We start from the raw sequence: 22,596 nt of genomic DNA on the forward strand, positions 1-22,596 counted from the left end.
AAACAAACCGTTGGATTTGAAAATTATGATTTTTTTAATTCTTGTGATTATACTGATTATTTTTCTTTATTTTTTAAAACAGTATCAACAACTTTTATTTTACATTATGACTATTATTTAATTTATTACTACTGTTACTTGCTTTTTGTCTTATTTTAATTTTTATCAGGTGTGGTGATTAAGTTCATTTTCAAGTCATTAGTGAGGACTAAAAGGTAAATAAGCTCCTGAGAATGAGAAATATGAATGATAGTGCCAATACTGAAAAATAAACACATTTATTTTTATAATTGTTTTTAACTGCAATTGTTGGATAAAGGCCTTCAACATTTCTTCAAAATAAGAAACAGACTAATCCAAGTGTTTCCAGTAAATTTGCTGTCACTCAACAAAAACTGGAGGAATTAAAATTTTGCAGGACAGGCCCTTCTTTCTTGGCCTAAAATATATGTTTGGAGACAGCCTGTTTAAACTTGGGAATTATTAGTTATTCATTTTGCGTCTTATTAATTGCAGCTGTACCTATGCGAAATTATGAACAATACTGTTGTGATTAATGGTTTACTTTTTAAGGGCTTTCAGGCAAAAGAAATAACTTGTTTCATAAAGGAATATGAAAAAAAAAATGTTTTGTTGTCTTTCACTTTACAAAGTCCAGTCTCAAGAATATCAGCTACTCTATCATCTGACTGGTTTAAGAGGAAAATTGGTCATTAGGTATTCTATATTTAAAAATAATTTATGTTTTCTAAATTAATAACAGTTTTACATAGGTATTTTTTTATATCTGAGATGAAATATCTTCGCTGAATCTCAAGCAAATTCCTTGGTAGGATGAAAATGTGCATAGACCCAACATTTATTACCTTTAATGGGTTAAAATAATGCTAAATCATCTTTACTATCTGGATACCAGCAGATGATCTACAATTGGAATATAGTTTATATCTAACTTTGGAAGATCTTGCTCACTAAAATTTCATTATCTGGATGCAAAACTTGCTATGAATGATATTATATATACCCATGATTTATGTATGGGCACAGACATTTATGCCTTCAGGTACAACTGGTCTTCTTAATTTTTCCCTATCCATTTACAGTGGACGTATGTGTCTTAGGAATCCTGTATCAGACACTGGTCTAGCTTGGGCCAGTCTGTCCATTGAGGGAAATTTAGGCAGAATGGTGAAAATAAACAAGATTGTTATATGTAAGAATAAATGTACTTTCTTTCAACCTGATAATCTGTTTTAAAGGTCATAATTTTCACTCTTTCTCTTCTTTCTTACATTGGTTAATAAACTTCAATTGAGTACATGTTCAAAGTTATAATCACAACTAGTCTTTTGCTAAATTGTTTATGATTTTGGATCCATCTTCTCTTTTAAAGTAACAATTATACAGTTCTTGACTCTTGTAGATGAATCTTTAAAATGCTTTTTAGAACAAACTTAAAATATTGTGTGTCTACTTAATGTAAAAACCCCACTTTTTCTCAGACATATTTAAATAACAATTAATGTACACATCATTCTCCCCTTGTATTGCATACAAGCCCAGAAGTGAGTAAACTTCCTGTAAAAATAAATGAGAAAAAAAGCCACCAGAAACAAATTTGGTTCTACTTGACATCTTTCAATTTTGTATCATTTAAAGGAAGATAGTGTTACCTAATGAATAGAGAAATTAATTAGGAATCAGGCTATTGAATTGACTTTCATGATTTCAGTCCAAAATTGTAGTAATGAGGACGGCCCTCCTTTGTAAAGCATGTTGATATCTTGTGACTAAAATTCTTTGTAAACCCAACTGTTACCATTCCTTCCAAAAAATCCCCAAAAAACTCTCTAACATTCCAGAGTCAGTAATTAAGAAAAAAGAAAAAAAAACCAAACAAAACCAAAACCCCTTCACCTGTTTTTGGACATTTACCTTCTTTTAATGTGAGTGAAGTTGGAAAGGACTATAGAGGGAACTATAGCCAATGGACAGCACATAATGCAGGAAGAAGCTTGGCAATATGTAAGGCAGTGTCATGGGTTAACCCTGGTAGGCAGGCAGGCAGCTCCGCCCCACCCAGACACTTGTTCACTTCCCTCCAGTGGGATTGGGGAGAGAATCAGAAGGGTAAAAGTGAGAAAACTCGTTGGTTTAGATAAAAACAGGTAAAGCAGAAGCTGCGCACCCAAGCAAAGCAAAATCAGGAATTCATGCACTCCTTCCCATCAGCAGGCAGGTGTTCAGCCATCTCCAGGAAAGTTGGGCTCCATCACATAACGGTCACTGGGGGAGACAAACACCATAACTCCAAATGTGCCCCTCTTTCTTCTTCTTCCTCCAGCTTTATATGCTGAGCATGACGTTATATGGTGTGGGACATGCCTTTGGTCAGTTGGGGTCTGCTGTCCCAGCTGTGTCCCCTCCCAACTCATTGTGCATCCCCAGCCTGGTCACTAGTGGGGCAGTGTGAGAAACAGAGAAGGTCTTGATTCTGTGCAAGCACTGTTCAGCAGCAGATAGAACATCCCTGTGTTATCAACACTTTGCATCACAAATCCAAAACATTGCCCCATACAAGCTGCTATGAAGAAAATTATTCAAAACCAGTACAGGCAGTTACCAGTCTCACACTATTTAGTGGATCATGTTAGTGAGGATGATGGTTATAAGGGATTGGATTCAGGTTCTAATTAAGACACCACTTTGTTGTCTGCAGATGCGTTAGGTCCTGAGGCTTCTACTTTAGTTACTGGCATATGGGGAAGTAAATACAACAAATATTTAGTGGCTAGCAAGCAGCATAACTCTATTGGGTCGTTTAACTGTGTTTGCCACCTCTCCTGTGAACACCAAAAATGTTGGAAAGTTCCCAATACATTATTTAATAAAGTTGTAGTTTATTAAACATTTTCTTTGATTTTTTTGTTTCAGAATTTCTTTATTGTTTTCATTGGTGACTTAAGTGAACTGAAATCCAGTTACAAATTTACATTGTTGCAAAAAGAGATACCTAGGAGTTATATTTACAATAAATTCTCTTTGTTCCCGTCATTTAAAAATGTTCTGTATTTGTATGATCTAGAGAAGAGAAAGAAAAGTAATGTTACTTTCTTAAAGAATCTTTGCAGAAAATGTCTTTACTGTTGTGTTTATAAAACTCCCTCATATTTCATAAAACATTCCCATACATATATTTTCTTCATGCTTACTGTTGCCATGGTCTCAGTATTGTGGTCATATTTCTATAAGGCATTCCTCTGTATTTATAACTTGTATCTAAAAATAGTGATTGTCATCTGATCACTCTAATTTGATATGGACATTCTTGTGCTTTGGTGAAAAGGAGATGTCAGTAGTTCATATTTAATCATCCATAGAATTTGTGCATAAGTGTTAGCTAGTTTTATTGCTCTTTGTAGTCAGTGATCTATGTTTCCTCTTCCACAGGATTTTGGGCATAGTCAAAGTGACTCTTAGGACTCACTGTAGGAGGGGTAGGCTAGGGAAACAGCACATTTTTTAAAGTTTTAAGGAATACTGGATCTGTATATGTATTCTCTAATGGTGGTATAACCTATTGACATTACTTCTCTAGGATGTTGTTCTTTAAGTGAAATAGATGCTCCAAAACCTGGTTTAAAGCTCTAGTTTAAGCATCTGGCTTGTTCTAGAAATTTTAAAAAGATTTAATAATCTGAAAGACTATAGCAATATTTCCATGTTTGTGCCAGTAGCAGTGGCTTCTTTCTCTTCCAAATCACTTTGATCGTGAGGTGTCTGTAAAAGAAATGACAGAGTCAAAAACATTTGCATGATCATATTACTTTCAAAATTTACATAACAGCAGGGAGAAGATGCAAAGTAGGAAAATACTATTATATTTGAAGCTGATATGTCAATGAAATGGAGTAACATGTAACAATTGCAAACAGCTTTCATCAAAAGCCTTTATAATGATCAAATTTTCTATTTATTTTAAAACTTCAAACTAAGGATCCTCAATTCTATTTCCCTGTTCTTCATATATTTTACTGTAGTTTTACTGAGGCAACAAATTGTCTCACTTCATTTTCTCATCTTTAAGAGAATCTCCTTCAAGACTCTGTTTCTTCTTTCTTTTTTTTTTTTTTTTCTTTTATAAGACACATTTCCACTAGCACATGTGTGCTTTGCTTTTTTGAAGTTGTTTGCTTGATCTGCTTGTAAATATAAGAGACATCTTATGGGTTGTTCTCTTTTCTGCTTGCATCTTAAAACAAAATTTACTGCTCTCACTTTTTACTTTGGACTTACTATATTAAATGCATACATTTCTAACATATTTAAGAGATAATAAAATAGGTCTTATTTGTAGTGAAAAGAACATGTACACATAGGCATTCTGGAAATGTCACATTGCCATGCTCCCTACTGCTTCTTCCAGGAAGAATGTCTCTATAGAAATTTCTGTAGTATGACTCTAGTGCTGCTTTTTCCCATTACTGGTTATAGCAGTTATGCCAGCAGAAATATAAAGTGTTGGAGTGGCTAGCATAAAGGAAAATGCTTCTAAGAAAAAAGTAATTATGACAGGAAATTCACTTGCACAGCTTCCATATAGGTACCTCCTTACATGTCTTTTATTTTAAAGCTTTTTTTGTTTTCACAGTCTATAAATCTAATAAGTAATCATCCTGAATTGCTTGTAGGGGAATTTTGTCTCATACATTTCAGAAAGCAAACAGGATCCTTCTTCTGTAAAAAGTATAACTGATCATCCAGAAACAAATATAATAGGTTTGGAAAAATAATTTCATAATTAATTGAAAATGAATTCTTTATTTTCATCCAGAGTAGGCATATTTATTGATGATGATCAGGTTAGTATTACTGGGTTTTTTTAATTGCAAAACAGCACTGAATCTTGAGAAGGGTCTCAGAGCTACTTTTTTCACCCCAGTATATAAGTCACTGTTATTTAACCATATATGGGTGTATTGTTCTTGCTGATATCAGTTCAATCCTTTTAAGTTTTTACCATGCTGTATTCATATCTATATCCATATCCATACAAAACTGTCCTGTATTCTTTCATAAACCAACAAACAACCCTCCCTCCATCTGTGAAGTGCTAAGGTTTGAACAACAGGCCCAAGCCAGAGTTGACTTATAGATGAATCCTGTATATTTTATAACTGATAACCATTGTGCTAGTAGGTATTGTACTAAGTTGTAACAACCCACTTATGCTGATGTAAAAAGTGCTAAAGCATTGAAATACTGCAGCCTGAACAACAGGCCCCAATCCGAAGCTGCTAATTTAGTACATAATCATTAACAAAGTACATAAGTTCACTAGTGAAAGATTCAGCTTAGAATATAATCAGTAGTGAGGACAAAATGCTGAGAGAATGTATCCAACTTCCCTTGTTGAGCCTTGTTCAAGGCTGAGAACCCAAGTGTTTGGCCTTGTTAGAAACTCCCTTGGTTCCCCCCCCGAGCCCTGGCCAGGCTTTGGGTGGAATCCAACAGGAGAATGAAAACAGAAATTTTCCACTCAAAACAAAGGTGCCAGCTATTCTGGCTTGTCGATCTCTAGTATATAAGTCTGGACCCGCTTGCAGCGACTTTGGATGCCTCACCTATGGGTGGACGCACCGCGTAGGATTTCCCACTTGCCGGGACAGGCTCTCCAAATCCTCGCTGTAACCGGGGCTCCCCAACATCTGCAGATCTGGATGTTGGTAACATATGCAAGTGGTGATGGATCTTTCTTAATCACTATTCTCTCTCTCATGTAGTAACGATTTCATGCATTACCCTGTAATTTCCTATTTGTTGCTTTAGGTGCATTGTTCTGTCTTTTCTTACTGCATGTTTTCTGTATTATGCTGTTACATTATTTGGTTATCACTAGTAAATTACGCCTACTCTTTTCACTCTGGTGTCCGAGTTTAATCAGCAAAACAATCTGACAAATCTTAAAAATTCTTCTGATGATTCAGAGCTTTATCTACAGAGTAACTAATTTTATCTAAATATATCTATGTAAGCATTAGTCTCCCATAGTCATCCAAACTCTCCACATAGTCAGTGGAAAGGTAACTCTAAATGGAAGTTTGGTCTACCTTAAGATAGGTAATGTGACTTGTGTTCTGGGTGCCATTTTCTGTCCACTGACTGTAGAAGGAGCCATGATTAGATTGGGTGCTTAATGTTTACATGGTAAAATTTAGGTTTTATGAATCAGATTAAAGGAATTTAAATTAGACCTCTTAACTCTCAACCATTTGAATGTCTTTCCGACACATTTTATGTGTTAGCATTAGAATAACAATTAGCATGTAAGTGAAGATAAGATTTTGATAAATAGTGTCTAATATTTCTTCACACACAATGTATTTCCCATAAAGAAACTTTTCTTGTGACATTTCCTATATGCTTAACCAGGTCTTTAAATCTTTCATGTATGGTTTATATCCAATTACTTTTTTATAATGTATTTTATTATTAAAGAGGTGAATGTTCACATTTGGTTTTAAATTGTAATGTAAAAGATTTTGTGACTGTAACCAAATGGAGCATATTTAAATAATACATTACCTTATTTTCTCATGGAATATTTTGTTAGGTTTTTCTCCCCCACATAAAATAAGAATTGCATTAAACGTAAAAGTCTTATATATGTAGTTATTTTTATTGCCAGAAACAACTGGTTTTATGCTTCTACATATTTTTCTTGCTTTTCTTTGGCTTTATTAGTCTTGATGTAGTAATGAAATTTTGCATGTTAACCACTGTTATAATCTAGGAATGCTAGAAGGTACATCAGGAGCAGATGGAAATGTATATTTTTTTATCTACATCATATTGCCTGAAATTCTTGTGATTGATGAAACATAATGTAGATATCGTAGTACACTTTATCTCAAACTCTGGCAGGTCTGCAAAATATGCTGTAAAGGACCTGTATTAAATCAGAAACCAAAACCTTTGACCTACTGTCAAAATATTTATTCATATATTTGTGTTAATAACGTTTTCCATAACTATGGATATCCTAAGACCATTTAGCTTTTCTTTCAACCTCCTCTGTTTTACCTGTTAATGACACTCCACTTTAAAACATAGAAGAGGTCTTAGTCCTGGACTCAATTTTAGCATACTTTTAAAAACAAAAACGTACAAATAGCAGGGATGGCAAAGCAAGGTATGAAAAGCAAGATATGCATTTATAGCAAGAGGCAATATATTATCTTAGATCAATGGGTAGTTTATTAAAAACTGGCTTTTCCTTGGGTTAGAAACTGAAGCAACATAGCAATATAAGCCTCGTCTACTTTAGTAATGTAAGTTCCTATCTGAAGTTGATAGAACTAGACTCTTCACATTCCAACACAGAGAAATGAGATGTGCTGGCTTTCTTTTTTAGTACTGAGAAAGTTTAAACCACCAACTTAACTTGGATGCTGACTTTTTACAGGCTAAAGTTTGGATGAGATGCATTCTGCCTTGATGGTCACATATAAATAAACTTAAATGGTTGGGAGCCTTTGCTTTTTCACGTGTTGCTGCCAAAATAGCAGCATAATACGACTGATGCAAAAATTCCAAATCTGACCCAAATACTGGTTTTAGCCACAAAACAGAAGAAAAGTTAATTGCATTTTCATGCAGTGGCTGAAGTTGTGTGAAAGTCTGCCCAGGTGTATCTGCAAAATTTAGTATTAAGATATAATGAATAATTCTGCAGACAACTTGATATGAAGTTGTCTGCAGAAACCTTGTTATCAAAATATGAAACGGTACAGTGTACATATGTATATATGCATATAACCTGCAATTACTTCTCACCAGTACAGAACTCTAAAAAGTGCTTGTCTTGGAAGTGTTCTGTACAAAACTAAATCCATTTTTATACTTTATTTAATGTTATCAAATTACAGTTTCAGTAAATTAGGAATACTTTTTCAAACAATTCTGAGGGATATATTTTTAATTTTCTGGTCAAGTCATGATCAGACATTGAGTGAAATCACAGTTTAGTGTGAGTAATTTATGCAAGGAAATTTCTGCTTTAGTATATCTTTGCACCAGCCTCTTCCACCTTCTTATGAATTTATAGTTCATACCTGCCATCTTGTTATTGTATAAGTCAACAGACAAGAAGGTTTTAATTTCATATACTTTCAGTATTGCCCTATGTATTTTTTATATAATTATTATGGTAAAAAAAGTTTTTACTGCTGTTTATAATAACTTTCAATAATATGAACAATTATCACCAGTGAGATGTGTTTGGCATCTTTAGTTTATGAAAACTGTAAAACACTATGGCAAAGACTTTCCTCTTGGTATTAGAAAATACAGAAATTTCTCCACTTCTCCTTTTTCTATCTTTGTCAAATCAAATAAGACTAACTGAAATCATGAGTGAGTGCTTCATGACTTGACTTACAGTAGCCAAATAATTTGTTTTAAGACTAGAACAGATCAGATAACTTGTGGATATGAAATAACTGACTTAATTAATTTTAATAGGTCATAAAGCTTGCTTTTGAAGAGTTTGAACTGGAAAGAGGCTATGATACTCTTACTGTTGGAGATGCTGGGAAAGTTGGTGATACCAGAACAGTGTTGTATGTGTAAGTACAGAACTTCAAAAATTTTCCTTGGAAATTTGTTGTCATATGTTGTTTCTTCTGGGTCATATCTACTTAACTTTGTAATTTTAATGTATGCATTTTGTTTATATAATATAAGCTTAAAATTCAAGTATTGTCAAAGAAAATTGTTTATTACAAAATTCTCTCCAGATCTTTAGTAGCATCTTTATAAGCTTTAATATCAGAGATTAAAACTGCAGAGAAATGCTTCTAAAAACATATTTTAAAAAACAAGTACTATCTGTATAACTCTAGTTATGTTCACAAGCAATTAAAAGAATAAAAAAAGGCTTGGATTTCAGCAAAAAGAAAATACAACTTGTGTAAAATGAATAACCCATTGATTAATTTCAGAATGTTTATACTTAAAATTGGATTTATGAACAAAATCTTTATGAAAGCACAAAGTAAAGTTAAGCATGCTTCATAGATTAATATAATATGATAAAATATAATAATATTAGAAAGTGTAGGAACTTACATAAATTTGAAGGAAAATTTTGAACTAGATAGCTAATCTTAAAATACAGGCCTTTAATATTGTCAAAGCTAATGGAAAGAATAGAATCCTGTACAGATGGATTAATCTCATCTACCTTAACCATTGCATTTTGGTTGCATACGCTCAGTTTTGTTCCTTCATAATGAGAGCTTATTTCAGATATTTCAGTTGTAGCTTTTAGAGGATTAATTTAGGATGTGAATCCTGATCACTGAACACAAAACAAAATTACAGGGTTAACTAATTAACAATGACTAAATAAGAGAAACTATCAGCATATATTTAAAAACAGCATTACTTGACATTGCGTAGAAATCTACTAGATAAAGACAGTGTTGAATATATTTGATAAAAAGAATCCATCATGATTTTATATTTTGAGATTTTTGTAATTCATATAAATTAGTGAAATGGTTATTTTACATACTTATAACATGCAAGTGCACTAACACCTACAGAATATTTTCTAAATTAATCAGAATGTTTTTAGAGGCACAAGTCTGATGACAATACCTTCATTATATGTATTTGTTTATGAATTTATTAATGGCTACTTTATGAACTATGATACCAAAGTACATAGAACACCTCTAGTTTAATTTGTCTTAAAAGCTAAAACTGGCATATTATTGGATTATTTGTGCAATGCATGTATTTCTTCTGTTGCAATACCAAATAGCTGCTACTAAGCTGAATTCCATGTTCTGAGTACCTGAAAAAAAAAAAAAAAGGGAAAAAAACCCTCTTTGAAGAGCTTAGATTTTAAGCTAACAATAAAAGGCTTGAACAGGGAGTGAGAATTTCAACACCCATGTTTATTTTTTTTGTATTTTGCTGACCAGCAAGATCACAAAATCATAGAATGGTTTGGGTTGGAAGGGACCTTAAAGATGATCTAGTTCTAACCCCCCTGCCAAGGGCAGGGACACCTTCCACTAGACCAGGTTGCTCAACGGCCCATCCAGCCTGGCCTGGAAGACTTCCAGGGAGGGGGCATACACCACTTCTCTGGAAAAATCTTTCCAGTGCCTCACCACCCTCACAGTAAAGAATTTCTTACTTATACCTAATTAAAATGTACCCTTTTTCAGTTTAAAACTGTTACTCCTCGTCCTGTCACTACACTTGCTGGTAAAGAGACCCTCACCATCTTTCCTGTAGCCCCCTTTAAGTACTGGAAGTCTTCTATAAGGTTTCCCGGAGCCTTCTCTTCTCCAGGCTGAAGAACCCCAACTCTCTCAGCTTGTCCTCATCAGGGAGCTGCTCCAGCTCCCTGATAATCTTCATGGCCTCCTCTGGACCCGCTCAAGCAGGTCCATATCCTTCTTATACAGGGAGCCCCAAAGCTCAGCACAGGACTGCAGGTGGGATCTTATGAGAGTGGAGTAGAGAGGGAGAATCACGTCCCTTGACCTGCTGGTCACAATTCTCTTCACAGAATCATCAAGGTTGGAAAAGACCTTGAAGATCATCTAGTCCAACCGTTAACCTAGCACTGACAGTTCCCAACTACACCATATCCCTAAGCACTATCTCAACCCGACTCTTAAACACCTCCAGGGATGGGGACTCCACCACTGCCCTGGGCAGCCCATTCCAATGCCTAACAACCCATTCTGTAAAGAAATAGTTCCTAATATCCAATATAAACCTTCCCTGATGCAACTTGAGGTCATTACCTCTTGTCCTATCGCTTCTTACTTCATTAAAGAGACTCATCCCCAGCTCTCTGCAACCTCCTTTCAGGTAGTTGTAGAGGGCGATGAGGTCTCCCCTCAGCCTCCTCTTCTCCAGACTAAACAACCACAGTTCCCTCAGCCATTCCTCTTACGACCTGTGCTCCAGACCCTTCACCAAGTTCGTTGCCCTTCTCTGGACACGCTCGAGTAATTCAATGTCCTTTTTGTAGTGAGGGGCCCAAAACTGAACACAGTAATTGAGGTGCGGCCTCACCAGTGCCGAGTACAGGGGTAAGATCCCTTCCCTGTCCCTGCTGGCCACGCTATTTCTGATACAAGCCAGGATACCATTGGCCTTCTTGGCCACCTGGGCACACTGCTGGCTCATGTTCAGCCGGCTGTCAATCAACACCCCCAGGTCCCTCTCTGACTGGCAGCTCTCCAGCCACTCCTCCCCAAGCCTGTAGCGCTGCTGGGGGTTGTTGTGGCCCAAGTGCAGCACCCGACATTTGGCCTTATCGAAACTCCTACAGTTGGCCTTAGCCCATCGCTCCAGCCTGTCCAGGTCTCTCTGCAGAGTCTCCCTACCCTCGAGCAGATCAACACTCCCACCCAAGTTGCTCTCTCTGCAAACTTACTGAGGTTGCACTCAATCGCCTCTTCTAGATCAATAAAGATGTTAGACTGAAGTGGCCCCAAAACCAAGCCCTGGGGGACACCACTTGTGACCAGCCGCCAACTGGATTTAACTCCATTCACCACAACTCTTTGGGCCCGGCCATCCAGCCAGTTTTTTACCCAGCAAAACCTGTGCCCAGTTTTGCCAGGAGAATGCGGTGGGAAACGGTGTCAAAGGCCTTACTAAAGTCAAGGTAGACAATATCCACAGCCTTGCCCTGATCCAGTAAGCAGGTCGCCCTGTCGTAGAAGGAGATCAGGTTTGTCAAGCAGGACCTGCCTTTCATAAACCCATGCTGACTGGGCCTTGTCATCTGGTTGTCCTGCATGTGTTGTATGATGGTACTCAGGATGAGCTGCTCCATCAGTTTCCTGGGCACCGAAGTCAAGCTGACAGGCCTGTAATTTCCCAGATCATCTTTCTGACTCTTCTTATATATGGGTGTCACACTGGCCAATTTCCAATCTGTCAGGACCTCCCCGGTCACCCAGGATTGCTGGTAAATGCTGGAAAGTGGCTTGGCGAGCACCCCAGCCAGCTCCTTCAGCACCCTCGGGTTTATCCCATCCAGTCCTTCTTGATGTAGTCCAGGGCATGGTTGGCTTTCTTGTCTGTGAGTGCACATTCCTGGCTCATAGTCATTTTTTCATGCACCAATAAACCCAAGTACTTCTCCTCAGGGTGTATTTGTGCTTGGCATTGTCTTGACCCCTGTGCAGGACCTTACACTTGGCCTTGTTGAACTTCATGAGGTTTACACAGGCCCAGCTCTCAAGCCTGTCACGGTCCCTCTGGATGACATTCCTTCCCTCCAAGTGTGTTGACCACACCACACGGCTTGGCGGCTTGGTGTCATTGGCAAACTTGGTGAGGGTGCACCCAGTCCTACTGTTCATGTCTTCACAAAGGTGTTAAACAGCACCGGTCCCAATACTGACCCCTGCAGAACGCCACTTGTCACTGCTCTCCCCTTGGATATAGAGCTGTTGAACGCAGCTCTTTGAGTGCGACCATCGAGCCAGTTCCTTATCCACTGAGTGGTCCATCTGTCAACTCCATGTCTCTCTAATTTAGAGACAAGGGTGTCGTGTGGGACAGTGTCAAATGCTTTGCACAAGTTGAGGTAGATGACATCAGTTGCTCTTCCCTTATTCACCAACACTGTAACCCCATCGTAGAAGGGCACCAAATTTGTCAGACCCAATTTGCCCTTAGTGAAGCCATGATGGTTCCTTATTTTGCATGTGCCCTAGCATAGTTTCAAGAAGGATCCTCTCTCCATGATCTTGCTGGGCACAGAGGTGAGACTGACTGGCCTGTAGTTGCCTGGGTCTTCTTTTTTTCCCTTTTTAAAAATGGGGTTGCATTTCCCCTTTTCCAGTCAGTGAGATCTTCACCGGACTGCCACGACTTCTCAAATATGATAGATAGTGTCTTAGGCACTTCATCTGCCAGTTTCCTCAGGACCCACAGATGCATCTGGTTAGGTCCTATGGACTTGTGCACCTTCTCATTGCTTAGAAGGTCTTGAGCCTGTCTTCTCCTACAGTTCGTGCTCCCAGTCCCTGCCTTTGCCTCTGTGTCTTGGGCGGTGTGGCCGGAGCACTTGCTGGTGAAGACCGAGGCAAAAAGGTCATTGAGTACCTCAACCTTCTCTATATCCCGGGTAACCAGGTCTCCCATTTCCTTCTGGAGAGGTCCCACATTTTCACTAGTCTTCCTTTTATCATCAACGTACTTATAGAAACTTTTTTTGTTGTCCTCGACATCCCTGGTCAGATTTAATTCTATCAGGGCTTTGGCCTTCCTAACCTGATCCCTGGGTACCCGGACAGTTTCTCTGTGCTTTCCCCCACCCTCTGTAGTCTCCCTTTTTGTGTCTGAGCTTGTTGAGGAGCTCCTTGTTCATCCATGCAGGCCTCCTGGCATTTTTACCTGACTTCCTCTTTGTTGGGATGCATCGTTCCTGAGCTTGGAGGAGGTGATCCTTGAATATTAACCAGCTTTCTTGGGCCCCTCTTCCCTCCAGGGCTTTATTCCATGCTACACTACTGAGCAGATCCCTGTAGAGGCCAAAGTCTGCTCTCCTGAACTCCAGGGTAGCGAGCTTGCTGTGTTGCCTCTTTTTCTGCCTTAATGGTCTTGAACTCCTTCTTTTCAAGCCTGTCCTTGAGCTTCACACTCGCCTCCAGTCCCTCCTTGTTAGTGAGAACAAGGTCCAGCATAGCATAAATATTATAACAATCTGTCTGGGGATGTTAATTTAACTGCCTGTGACTGACAAAGCTGTTTGAAGCTTTTCCTTTTTGTATTGGGATATATTTTGGCTTACAGGGATCCCAAAATTCCTTCAGAGTCAGTTTTTTGAATTTAGTAAATTTGGTACCCCAAATTGTTCATTCTGGTTATTACACTGTGAGTACTTCACATACCAAAATTTGCCTTTTTTAAATTACTTATCAAGTAATTGTCAAATTTATTTTTTTTATCTTTTCATTTGAAGGGATTTAACCTGTGACTACATATGCCACATTTAGTTTCCATTACTGTCAAAAAAAGAGTAGAAAAAAATTAAAATACTCATCTCATATTAATTGCTATTTATGGTATCTTAAGAAGGCAGGCCCCCATAATCACATCAGATCCTATAACTGTTCTCCATTTTAATAACATTTTTAATATCTCTGTAGCAGACATGCTCTTCAGAATCTTGTCATTGGCATTTCTGGTACTGGTACAGTGTTCTCACTAGAGATATAGAGTACTTCTTCTAGCTTTTCCCTCAGTATTTTTTTTGACTAAGATAATGACTGTTTTATCCTTATTACTCTACAGACTATCACTTAGAATTACAGTACGGTGTTGGCCATTCCATCTTTACTGTGAATTGTATCTTTGATGAAAACCAGCTCTATCCAATTAAATTTATCTGCCTTTTGGGTTGCAATACTTTGCACTTTACCATTACGCTGAAAATCACTTCAGAAAGTAAAAGATTAATAATTTAATACAGTGGAAATACAGGAACATCCCAGTATGAAACTACAATGTCACAATAATTAGTAATGAATCTGAATTTCTATTGTGACACTGTTTTTGCATTTAGTAAACACTGGATTGTATCATGCATTATGAAATACATTATATTTAAACTGCATCACAGATATGCACCATTTCACTTGCTTTTGAGAAAGGTCTTCTGTGGATGCAAAGTAACTTTCCTCATAAAACACTAAGTCCACTTGTAGACTACATTATCATGAGAAAGCTCATAACTAAATGTCAAAGTGATTTTCTTACCAAAATTTTCTATTAGTTGGTTTTAATAACTTCTGTTGTATTTAATGAGATTTGAGTAGCACCTTGCCTTTTTTTATTTTTCTCAGGGGAATGAAGAAGCTTACACCAAAGACTTTTCTGGCTAGATTTAATTCATTATTTCTCAGGATCCCTTAAAAAATAATATAGCTTTTCTTATGCTGATCAAGTTTCTGTTGGCAGCTTAAATACCAGCATTTCTGCAGAAATTCTACAAAATATCACTGTAGAAACTCACGCATTTGATTCTAAAACTTCATAGCTTTTACAAGTTAATTTGAACTAAATATGCAAACATAAATAAATTTCTAAATCCAAACCTAATTTCTAAGTGATTTGAACATTTCCCCTCCATATAAAATTCTTATGTCTGAACACACAAGCTTCAGCCTCATGCAAAATGTTCCAGCTCTCAGGTGCTAAAGCTCTGATGTTTATATACTGATGTTTAGATATTGATGTTTAAAAAGGAATTTAAAAAAAAAAAGTATAGACTATCGAGCTCAAATTTAATTTTTGGATAAATTGGAAAAATAATTCAAAAAAGTCTTTTAAGTTCATGTAAAATAGCACTGAGATGCTCCAAAAAACAATATACTTTGATGAAGAGCAATTGATTTCAAATCATTTTAATGCATTTCTATGACAGTGTAGTTGGAATTTTTAGTAGGGATATGTTGGGTTTTAGTTTATTAAAGCAGTCCTATTTTAGTATTTATAGTAAGCATTTTAGAAAATCTTATCATCAACAGCTTAATTAAGTAAAGGGGGATATGCCCATCCATTTTATGATTTGTAATAATTCTTTCATCTGTAAGCCTTACTTGTTGAAAATTTAGCAATGTTATTTTATGGGATATATGTGCTGAGATGGTTAGCTCTGGAAATACAGCAATGCAACTTACTGAAAATTAATCTAAATATGTTTAGGCTATAGAGTTTTGACTGCAGTTATTTCTCATATTTAACAGAGTTTGGCTAGAAGCTAGTGACTAGCCTTACAAAATAATTCACTAGCAATAATCATGTGTGAGGTGAAGATTATCAGTCAGAATGTTTCCTGCAATGTCCTATTTTGTTAATTCTTAAATTCTTGTAAATTAAACTAACATTTTGCTTTGGAAAGTCTGCTTTGCTTTCAAATGCTATGATTTATATTTTTGCACCAGTTACATTAAAACTTAATTTCCTTTTTAGAAATTTTTCCCTTTAAACATGAATCTTTTAACTTTTCTTGTATAGAAAACTTGGGGTTTTTTTTTCCCTGATACAAAGAAGAAATCACAGATTAGTTGTTCAAACCCAGCCGCTTATGTCAGCTATTTCAGTGCACAAACAACTGTCCATGACAGAAATGCTTTTTTGGTAAACCCGTATACTTTTCTTCTATTCACACACAGTTTGGAAATTTACTGGGGACTTGGAAATCAACCTATCCTTCCATAACTGGTAAAAGATCCAGACCACCTTCTTATATATCTCAAATATTATAGAATCTGACTTCCTAGTAACTTTTTTTATTTCACATTACTTAAAAAATGATTCCTTCTAAATTTTTTAGAAGTTGTAAAATTTAGAAAAGTAGGTTTTGGTTTTTTTGTTTGTTTGTATGATTTTTAATATTGTGTTAGAGTCTTTTTCCGATCATTAGCTAGGTAGTTGACATTAGTGATATTAAAATAAAAATACAAACCCAAGTAAAATTAGGGATTTTTAGTGACACATCTTATCACAGCTGTAACAGTCAAACCTTTAGAGCTCCAGTTTGTGATGTGGTTGCAATGAAGCACACAAATAGCATAGAGACTTGTCATCTTTGAAGAACAGAACATGTAAAAATGTTTCTTTAAAAGGAGAAGAAAACCTGGATAAACAATGAAAAGGGATTTATCTCAAAGAAGGAAAATATGTTCATGTATGAAAACTCAAGAAGTGTTTATGATTGAATTTTAAAATAAATTTTTGCTTTATACAGTAATTTAATGTCACAAAGATTTATTGACTTCTGAATGCTGTACTCATTCAGCTTACTTTATTGATCTGATGCCTCCAAAACACATTTATTTAAAATATTCTGCATATTAAAAGAACAAGAAAAAGAATATACAAGTCAGGCTTCTCATTCTCAATTCATCACAATTAACAGATGTTTTCATTCTTGTTTGTGTAAAACAGAAATAAAATATTTTAGGAATTGAACATATATATCTTTAATCCCATACTTTCTATATTTTTTCTAAATTTTTAAAATTTTTAATTATTTTTATGACCATGTTGCTTACATATACTCTTATTTTGGTGCCATCCTTGCGCCATCAACATTTTGAATTCAAATATTTATTGAGGCCATTTTGTGCTGCTTATGTATCCTAAATTATATAGAAGCAAAAAACATTTCTGGTCCTGGACACCATTCTTAAAAGCCTATCTCTGGTTTCATTTGGATAACTAAGATCAGACTGCAAACTGGTGCAAAAAATTTCTTTCTCTCACAGTTGTCTTTTCTGACCTATGAATCTGTTCAGAGTGCTGAGAATCTTGGCTTCAGTTTGGCTTCCATTACTTCATCAGTTGCATCAATTGACTCAATTTTTTAAACTTCTTTCATATAGAGATAACCTAGGATTGTGCATCTCCATATGAAATGAGTTTAGCACCAGACAATCTGTCTGAATGGCTGGTTTCCAAGTCTGTTTCTGAACTTGCAAACAGTCTGGTCCTAAGATGGTTACAGACTGGGACAAAGTCAGAGACAGCAACAATATGAGTTGTCAGACAGACCTGCATTCCCTAAACATCTGACCTACCCTATCTGTCATCCTCCTAGTTGGAGGATTTAGTTCTATATACAGGGGTATTCTCAGGGAACCCCTAATAAAAAAAAAAAAAAACCAAAAACCAAACCAAAACCAAACCCAACAACAACAAAACCTATTCTGCTCTTTACTGATTTCTGCTTTTTTTGCTTCCCTTTTGTTTTCCTTTGGGTTTTGTTTTCTCGCTTTCCCTTTCCCTTCCCACATTCTTGGCTCTTTCCTATATCCCCTAGACATGAACCTGAGCAAGCAATGGCATGTTTTGGCTGTTCCATGTCTACCATCTATGGATAGGCCATTGGCATTTTGAAGGAAGATGACATTAAGCTGAAGGATAACTTCCTTAACTTGAGTCTCTCTGTTATCAAGTTGGTAATTTTCATTAACCCTGTGAGAATTTAGATATCTTTATTGTCTCCTTCCTCTGACAAATTTGGTTAATATTAATTAGTCAATTCAAGTTATATTAGGGAGACAACTAAGGGTCAGATGAATGGGTGGTATGAATGTATAGTTATCTTTTCACTGGGAAACAAGTTAAAAAACCCAAACACATCTATTGGATTATTTTTATGATGAAAAATCTCTGGCTGTGTGATGTGATTACACTTTGTTCTGTTTTGTTGTGGGGTTTTATTTGCTTTTTAAAAAAAAATATTTTTATTTCATTTGCATGCTACACAGACATTTATACACAGTAGAAGTATACCATACTACTCATAAAGGCTTAGAATTTTAGAGATCATCTTATCTGTGTTCAGAAATTATCAGTGTAGGTCTCATACATTAATCAGATTACTGTGTATAAACAGAGCCATTTAAACACTTGTTACTTGATTAGGCAGTAGGTTTACACATCTGAATAGCCATTGAGAAATTCTTCCAGGAAAACCACGTATTTCAATGTCTTCCAATAGATCTCCACTACTGTCAAGAGACATCAGTGAATTTTTCTTCATTGCTAAAAACCCTCAAATTTTGTTTATAGAAAATGCAGAATACAGAGCTTGACTTAACAGTTGTGGTCTGGTATTTTGGTTAAGTGTTTTAACTGGAAAGATAGGTCAGTAATTAATGGTTATTGCTGTGGTCTCAGAAGGTGATCCCCAAAATGCATATATACTCTTCACCTTTTCTTTCTGTATACTGCAGGCATCTCCTAAACTACTTTTCTTTATGTAGCTCACTATCTGGTGAGGTGTCTTCATTTTATAGGCTACCTATATTATTCATTTAAATGAAGGTCACACTTTATCAACAATTACTATTTTATGAGCAAGAGTATATTAATTATTCTGGCTATAACCTCACATCTTTTGGAACATGTACAGTTCCTAATTAGTTTGGCAAGCAACGCAAATTTTCAGACTAAGCAGCTGCTTTATTTTCATTCTTACTATTAACACAGGTCAAACCGAACGAATTAGCTACATATCACTGTGTCATATCAACTTCCTTACTTATCTAAGCTAAGCTCTGTTTGTGTGTTTACTTATGCTGAGCTATAATAGGTTTGATTTTTTCCACCTCCATTTCTGCACCTGTAGTATCATAATACTGGCAACTACTTAATACCAGGTCATAACCAAAACTCTTCTAGACCAAATGAGAGCACACTCACCCATTACAGCAGCAGTTCTAGGTGTACAGGCAGTAGTAATTTGTAAGACCCTAGACCATTTCACTCAGATGGGAATTTATTTTTTATTTTATTTTATTTTTGATATATCAGAGTAAGAAACCAAAATATTTTAGATATGGGATGTACAGCTTGATGTTCATAACCTTGATGGTTGAGATTTTAGATGCAAGACAGAGAGGATTCCCATAGCTTGCCTTACGATTCCTCAGTTCTCACCTTGTTTCTGCTCAGCTGCTCCTTTTGTTATCTCTTCGCATTTAAGTTGCAATAGTATTGACATCTAGTTGATTACATTTAAATAATGTTTGTGGGAGAATCCAAATACTGGTTTCTGTTTTCTTTATATATTTTTATATACTTTATGTATATATATTTCCTTGAGAAATTCTGCTTCTGGGACACCTTGTCTCAGTTTGGCATGGTACTTGTTTTAATTATCTCACACATATGTGTTTATCATAATCAAGGCTGAGAGCTGGAAGAAAGACGGAGAATCTGTTATGTGACCCATTTGAGCAAAATAGTCTACACAAACAGACAAAGTCATGACTATTTCCTTACATCAACTACAGTCACTGCAGTGCCTGTAGCTTCCATCCCCACAGCTTCTGATATGTGGAGCTCTATGCGGAGTTCAAGGCAGATGTCCTGTTCTAGTGATGTTTATTGTTTTCGTACCTGATAGCTTACATAGATCTGATAGCTTACATAGAGATTTTCTGCAGCCACTTTTTATGTGCAACTTTTCTTACTACCTTTTGAAAGACTATATAGCTATCACCAAGATCTGAACACTTGGTCAGATACAGTACTGGAACCTGGTCATTCAGTAGTCATTTTTCACGATTAAGAAGTAATCTACAAAGATATATTTTTTCTTAATCACTTTTTGACACACCTCTTTTTGCTTTAAGATACCAGCATGATACAGAGGATATGACTGAGAAGCTCTAAGGTTTTATGGTGGGATTCACCAGCTTGCTTTATATGTGTTGTACTGAAATGTACATATCTGTACATAGTTTTCACACATTACTGTATGAGAAAGAGCAGTTTCCCCTTAAATTTAAGAGATCATTGTGAGTTATTTGAATGGAGTAGATGAGGTTCGAGTAAGTTCTTCTGGACACATATTCTGTAATGCAGGTAAACCAACTTCTTTCACTTTCGAAAGCATGGCAAAAAAAGCAATACTAATCTAAACTTTTTAATTCATACAGTCCCTCACGTGTCTAATAGCTTAATTACTTAATGAAAGCTTTTTGTAGGAACAGCTTTATTAAAAGTGTTTAATCATTGTTAACTTGAATGCAGTCGTTCAAAATGTATTTTTTCTAAGACTTCACATTGTTCTAATCCATATAGAATACTGAAGTTTATCAAAAACTAGCTGATCAGGACACTAGGGTAATATATTTTAAGTAGGCCTAAATATTATATTAATAGTTTTAAAGGCTGTGGTTTTTATTATTATTATTATTGGTGGTGGTGGTAGTAGTAGTAATAATTTATGTCTCTGCAAATGACTTTGCAATTTATCCTACATACAGACTCACTGGATCTAGTGTTCCTGATCTTATTGTGAGCATGAGCAACCAGATGTGGCTTCATTTACAATCTGATGACAGCATTGGCTCACCAGGATTCAAAGCTGTTTATCAAGGTATGAACTGATTTAAACTCATGTTGTAACTTCCTTTATTACATCCCAACAAATTTATTTCAGATAGGCATTTAGTCCTTCCAAAAATTTAGAGTTTTGATACTGCCTCTATTGTTATTTAATGGTTAATGGAGATATGGATTTGCAAATACCCACAAAATAACTAAAAATAAAATAATAAAAATGAAAGTTATTGTTCTAATGCTTTCTTCTTGAAGGTCAATACAAACTAGAAATTTCTATCATATTTGAAAAATTTTAAATGTTACATTCTGCTAACCTGTGTAATTCCTTATATTTGATATTGTTTGAAAATTACAGTTAGTTCTGACTTTGCTGAGGTAGTTGCAAAACTTGTTTTCATGCCTCACCAAGAATGTTCACAGACCTAAGTCAAAATTAGTATGAAACAAAACCAACAGAACATATATATTGTATATGATTGTGGAAATCAAGATGTATAAGCCAGCAGTGTGCCCAGGTGGCCAAGAAGGCCAATGGCATCCTGGCTTGTATCAGAAATAGCGTGGCCAGCAGGGACAGGGAAGTGATCTTACCCCTGTACTCGGCACTGGTGAGGCCGCACCTCGATTACTGTGTTCAGTTTTGGGCCCCTCACTACAAAAAGGACATTGAATTACTCGAGCGTGTCCAGAGAAGGGCAAGAAAGCTGGTGAAGGGTCTGGAGCACATGTCGTACGAGGAGCGGCTGAGGGAACTGGGGTTGTTTAGTCTGGAGAAGAGGAGGCTGAGGGGAGACCTCATCGCCCTCTACAACTACCTGAAAGGAGGTTGCAGAGAGCTGGGGATGAGTCTCTTTAACCAAGTAACAAGCGATAGGACAAGAGGTAATGGCCTCAAGTTGCGCCAAGGAAGGTTTAGACTAGATATTAGGAAGCATTTCTTTACAGAACAGGTTGTTAGGTGTTGGAATGGGCTGCCCAGGGCAGTGGTGGAGTCCTCATCCACGGAGGTGTTTAAGAGTCGGGTTGAGATAGTGCTTAGGGATATGGTGTAGTTGGGAGATGTTAATGTTGGGTTGATGGTTGGACTGGATGATCTTCAAGGACTTTTCCAACCTAAACAATTCTGTGATTCTGTGATTCTGTGGAAGTTTAACCCCAAAAAAGTGATCTAAATTACCCTAGCCTCATTTGTCTTGCTTCTGTCTCAAAGAAATGAGAACCTTGACAATGTGAGCATCTTTAATTTTTCTTGACTGTGAACTTCAATTTGATACTTTCTGAAGTTGATTCATTCTAGTAAAAAATACCTGCTCTCTTTTAGTATATATGCACGTATTAATATTTTCCATTTTAATAGGTTTCATAGACCTGCAGGTAGAAAGAACTCTTGCTTATTAACATATGGTATCACTTTTGGTTAATTTCCATGATAATTAGTTTACCTTAAGGATAAGGACAAAAGCAGTTAATACTATTTTCAGTAGTTTCTTATGGGCACATATGGTGAAAAAGATTTGACAGTAATTTTGTCAAAATAGCTTTCATACAAAAGATGCTGCAAAACATTGAGAGAGGACTGTTCACTGTTCAGTAACTGAAAATAACTTCATAGTGGGACTTCTGCCTAAACATTTTCCATAAACTGAAGCAGCCTAAGTGTTTTGTTTCACCTGTAGTTACTTT

General features: G+C 36.2%; 1 protein-coding gene across 1 annotated transcript in view; it reads left to right on the forward strand.

Annotated features, from left to right (window-relative positions):
- The window catches only part of CSMD1 (CUB and Sushi multiple domains 1), a 1,278,503-nt gene that overhangs the window by 884,497 nt on the left and 371,410 nt on the right, over positions 1–22,596 (forward strand). Inside the window, exons 11-12 of the mRNA XM_074819927.1 lie at positions 8,524–8,627; positions 20,835–20,947. Of these exons, the coding sequence (XP_074676028.1) occupies positions 8,524–8,627; positions 20,835–20,947 (217 nt within the window). The remainder of the gene's footprint in view (positions 1–8,523; positions 8,628–20,834; positions 20,948–22,596) is intronic.

The sequence above is a fragment of the Strix aluco genome, chromosome 3 (genome assembly GCF_031877795.1).
Source record: "Strix aluco isolate bStrAlu1 chromosome 3, bStrAlu1.hap1, whole genome shotgun sequence".
Classification (NCBI taxonomy): Eukaryota; Metazoa; Chordata; class Aves; order Strigiformes; family Strigidae; genus Strix; species Strix aluco.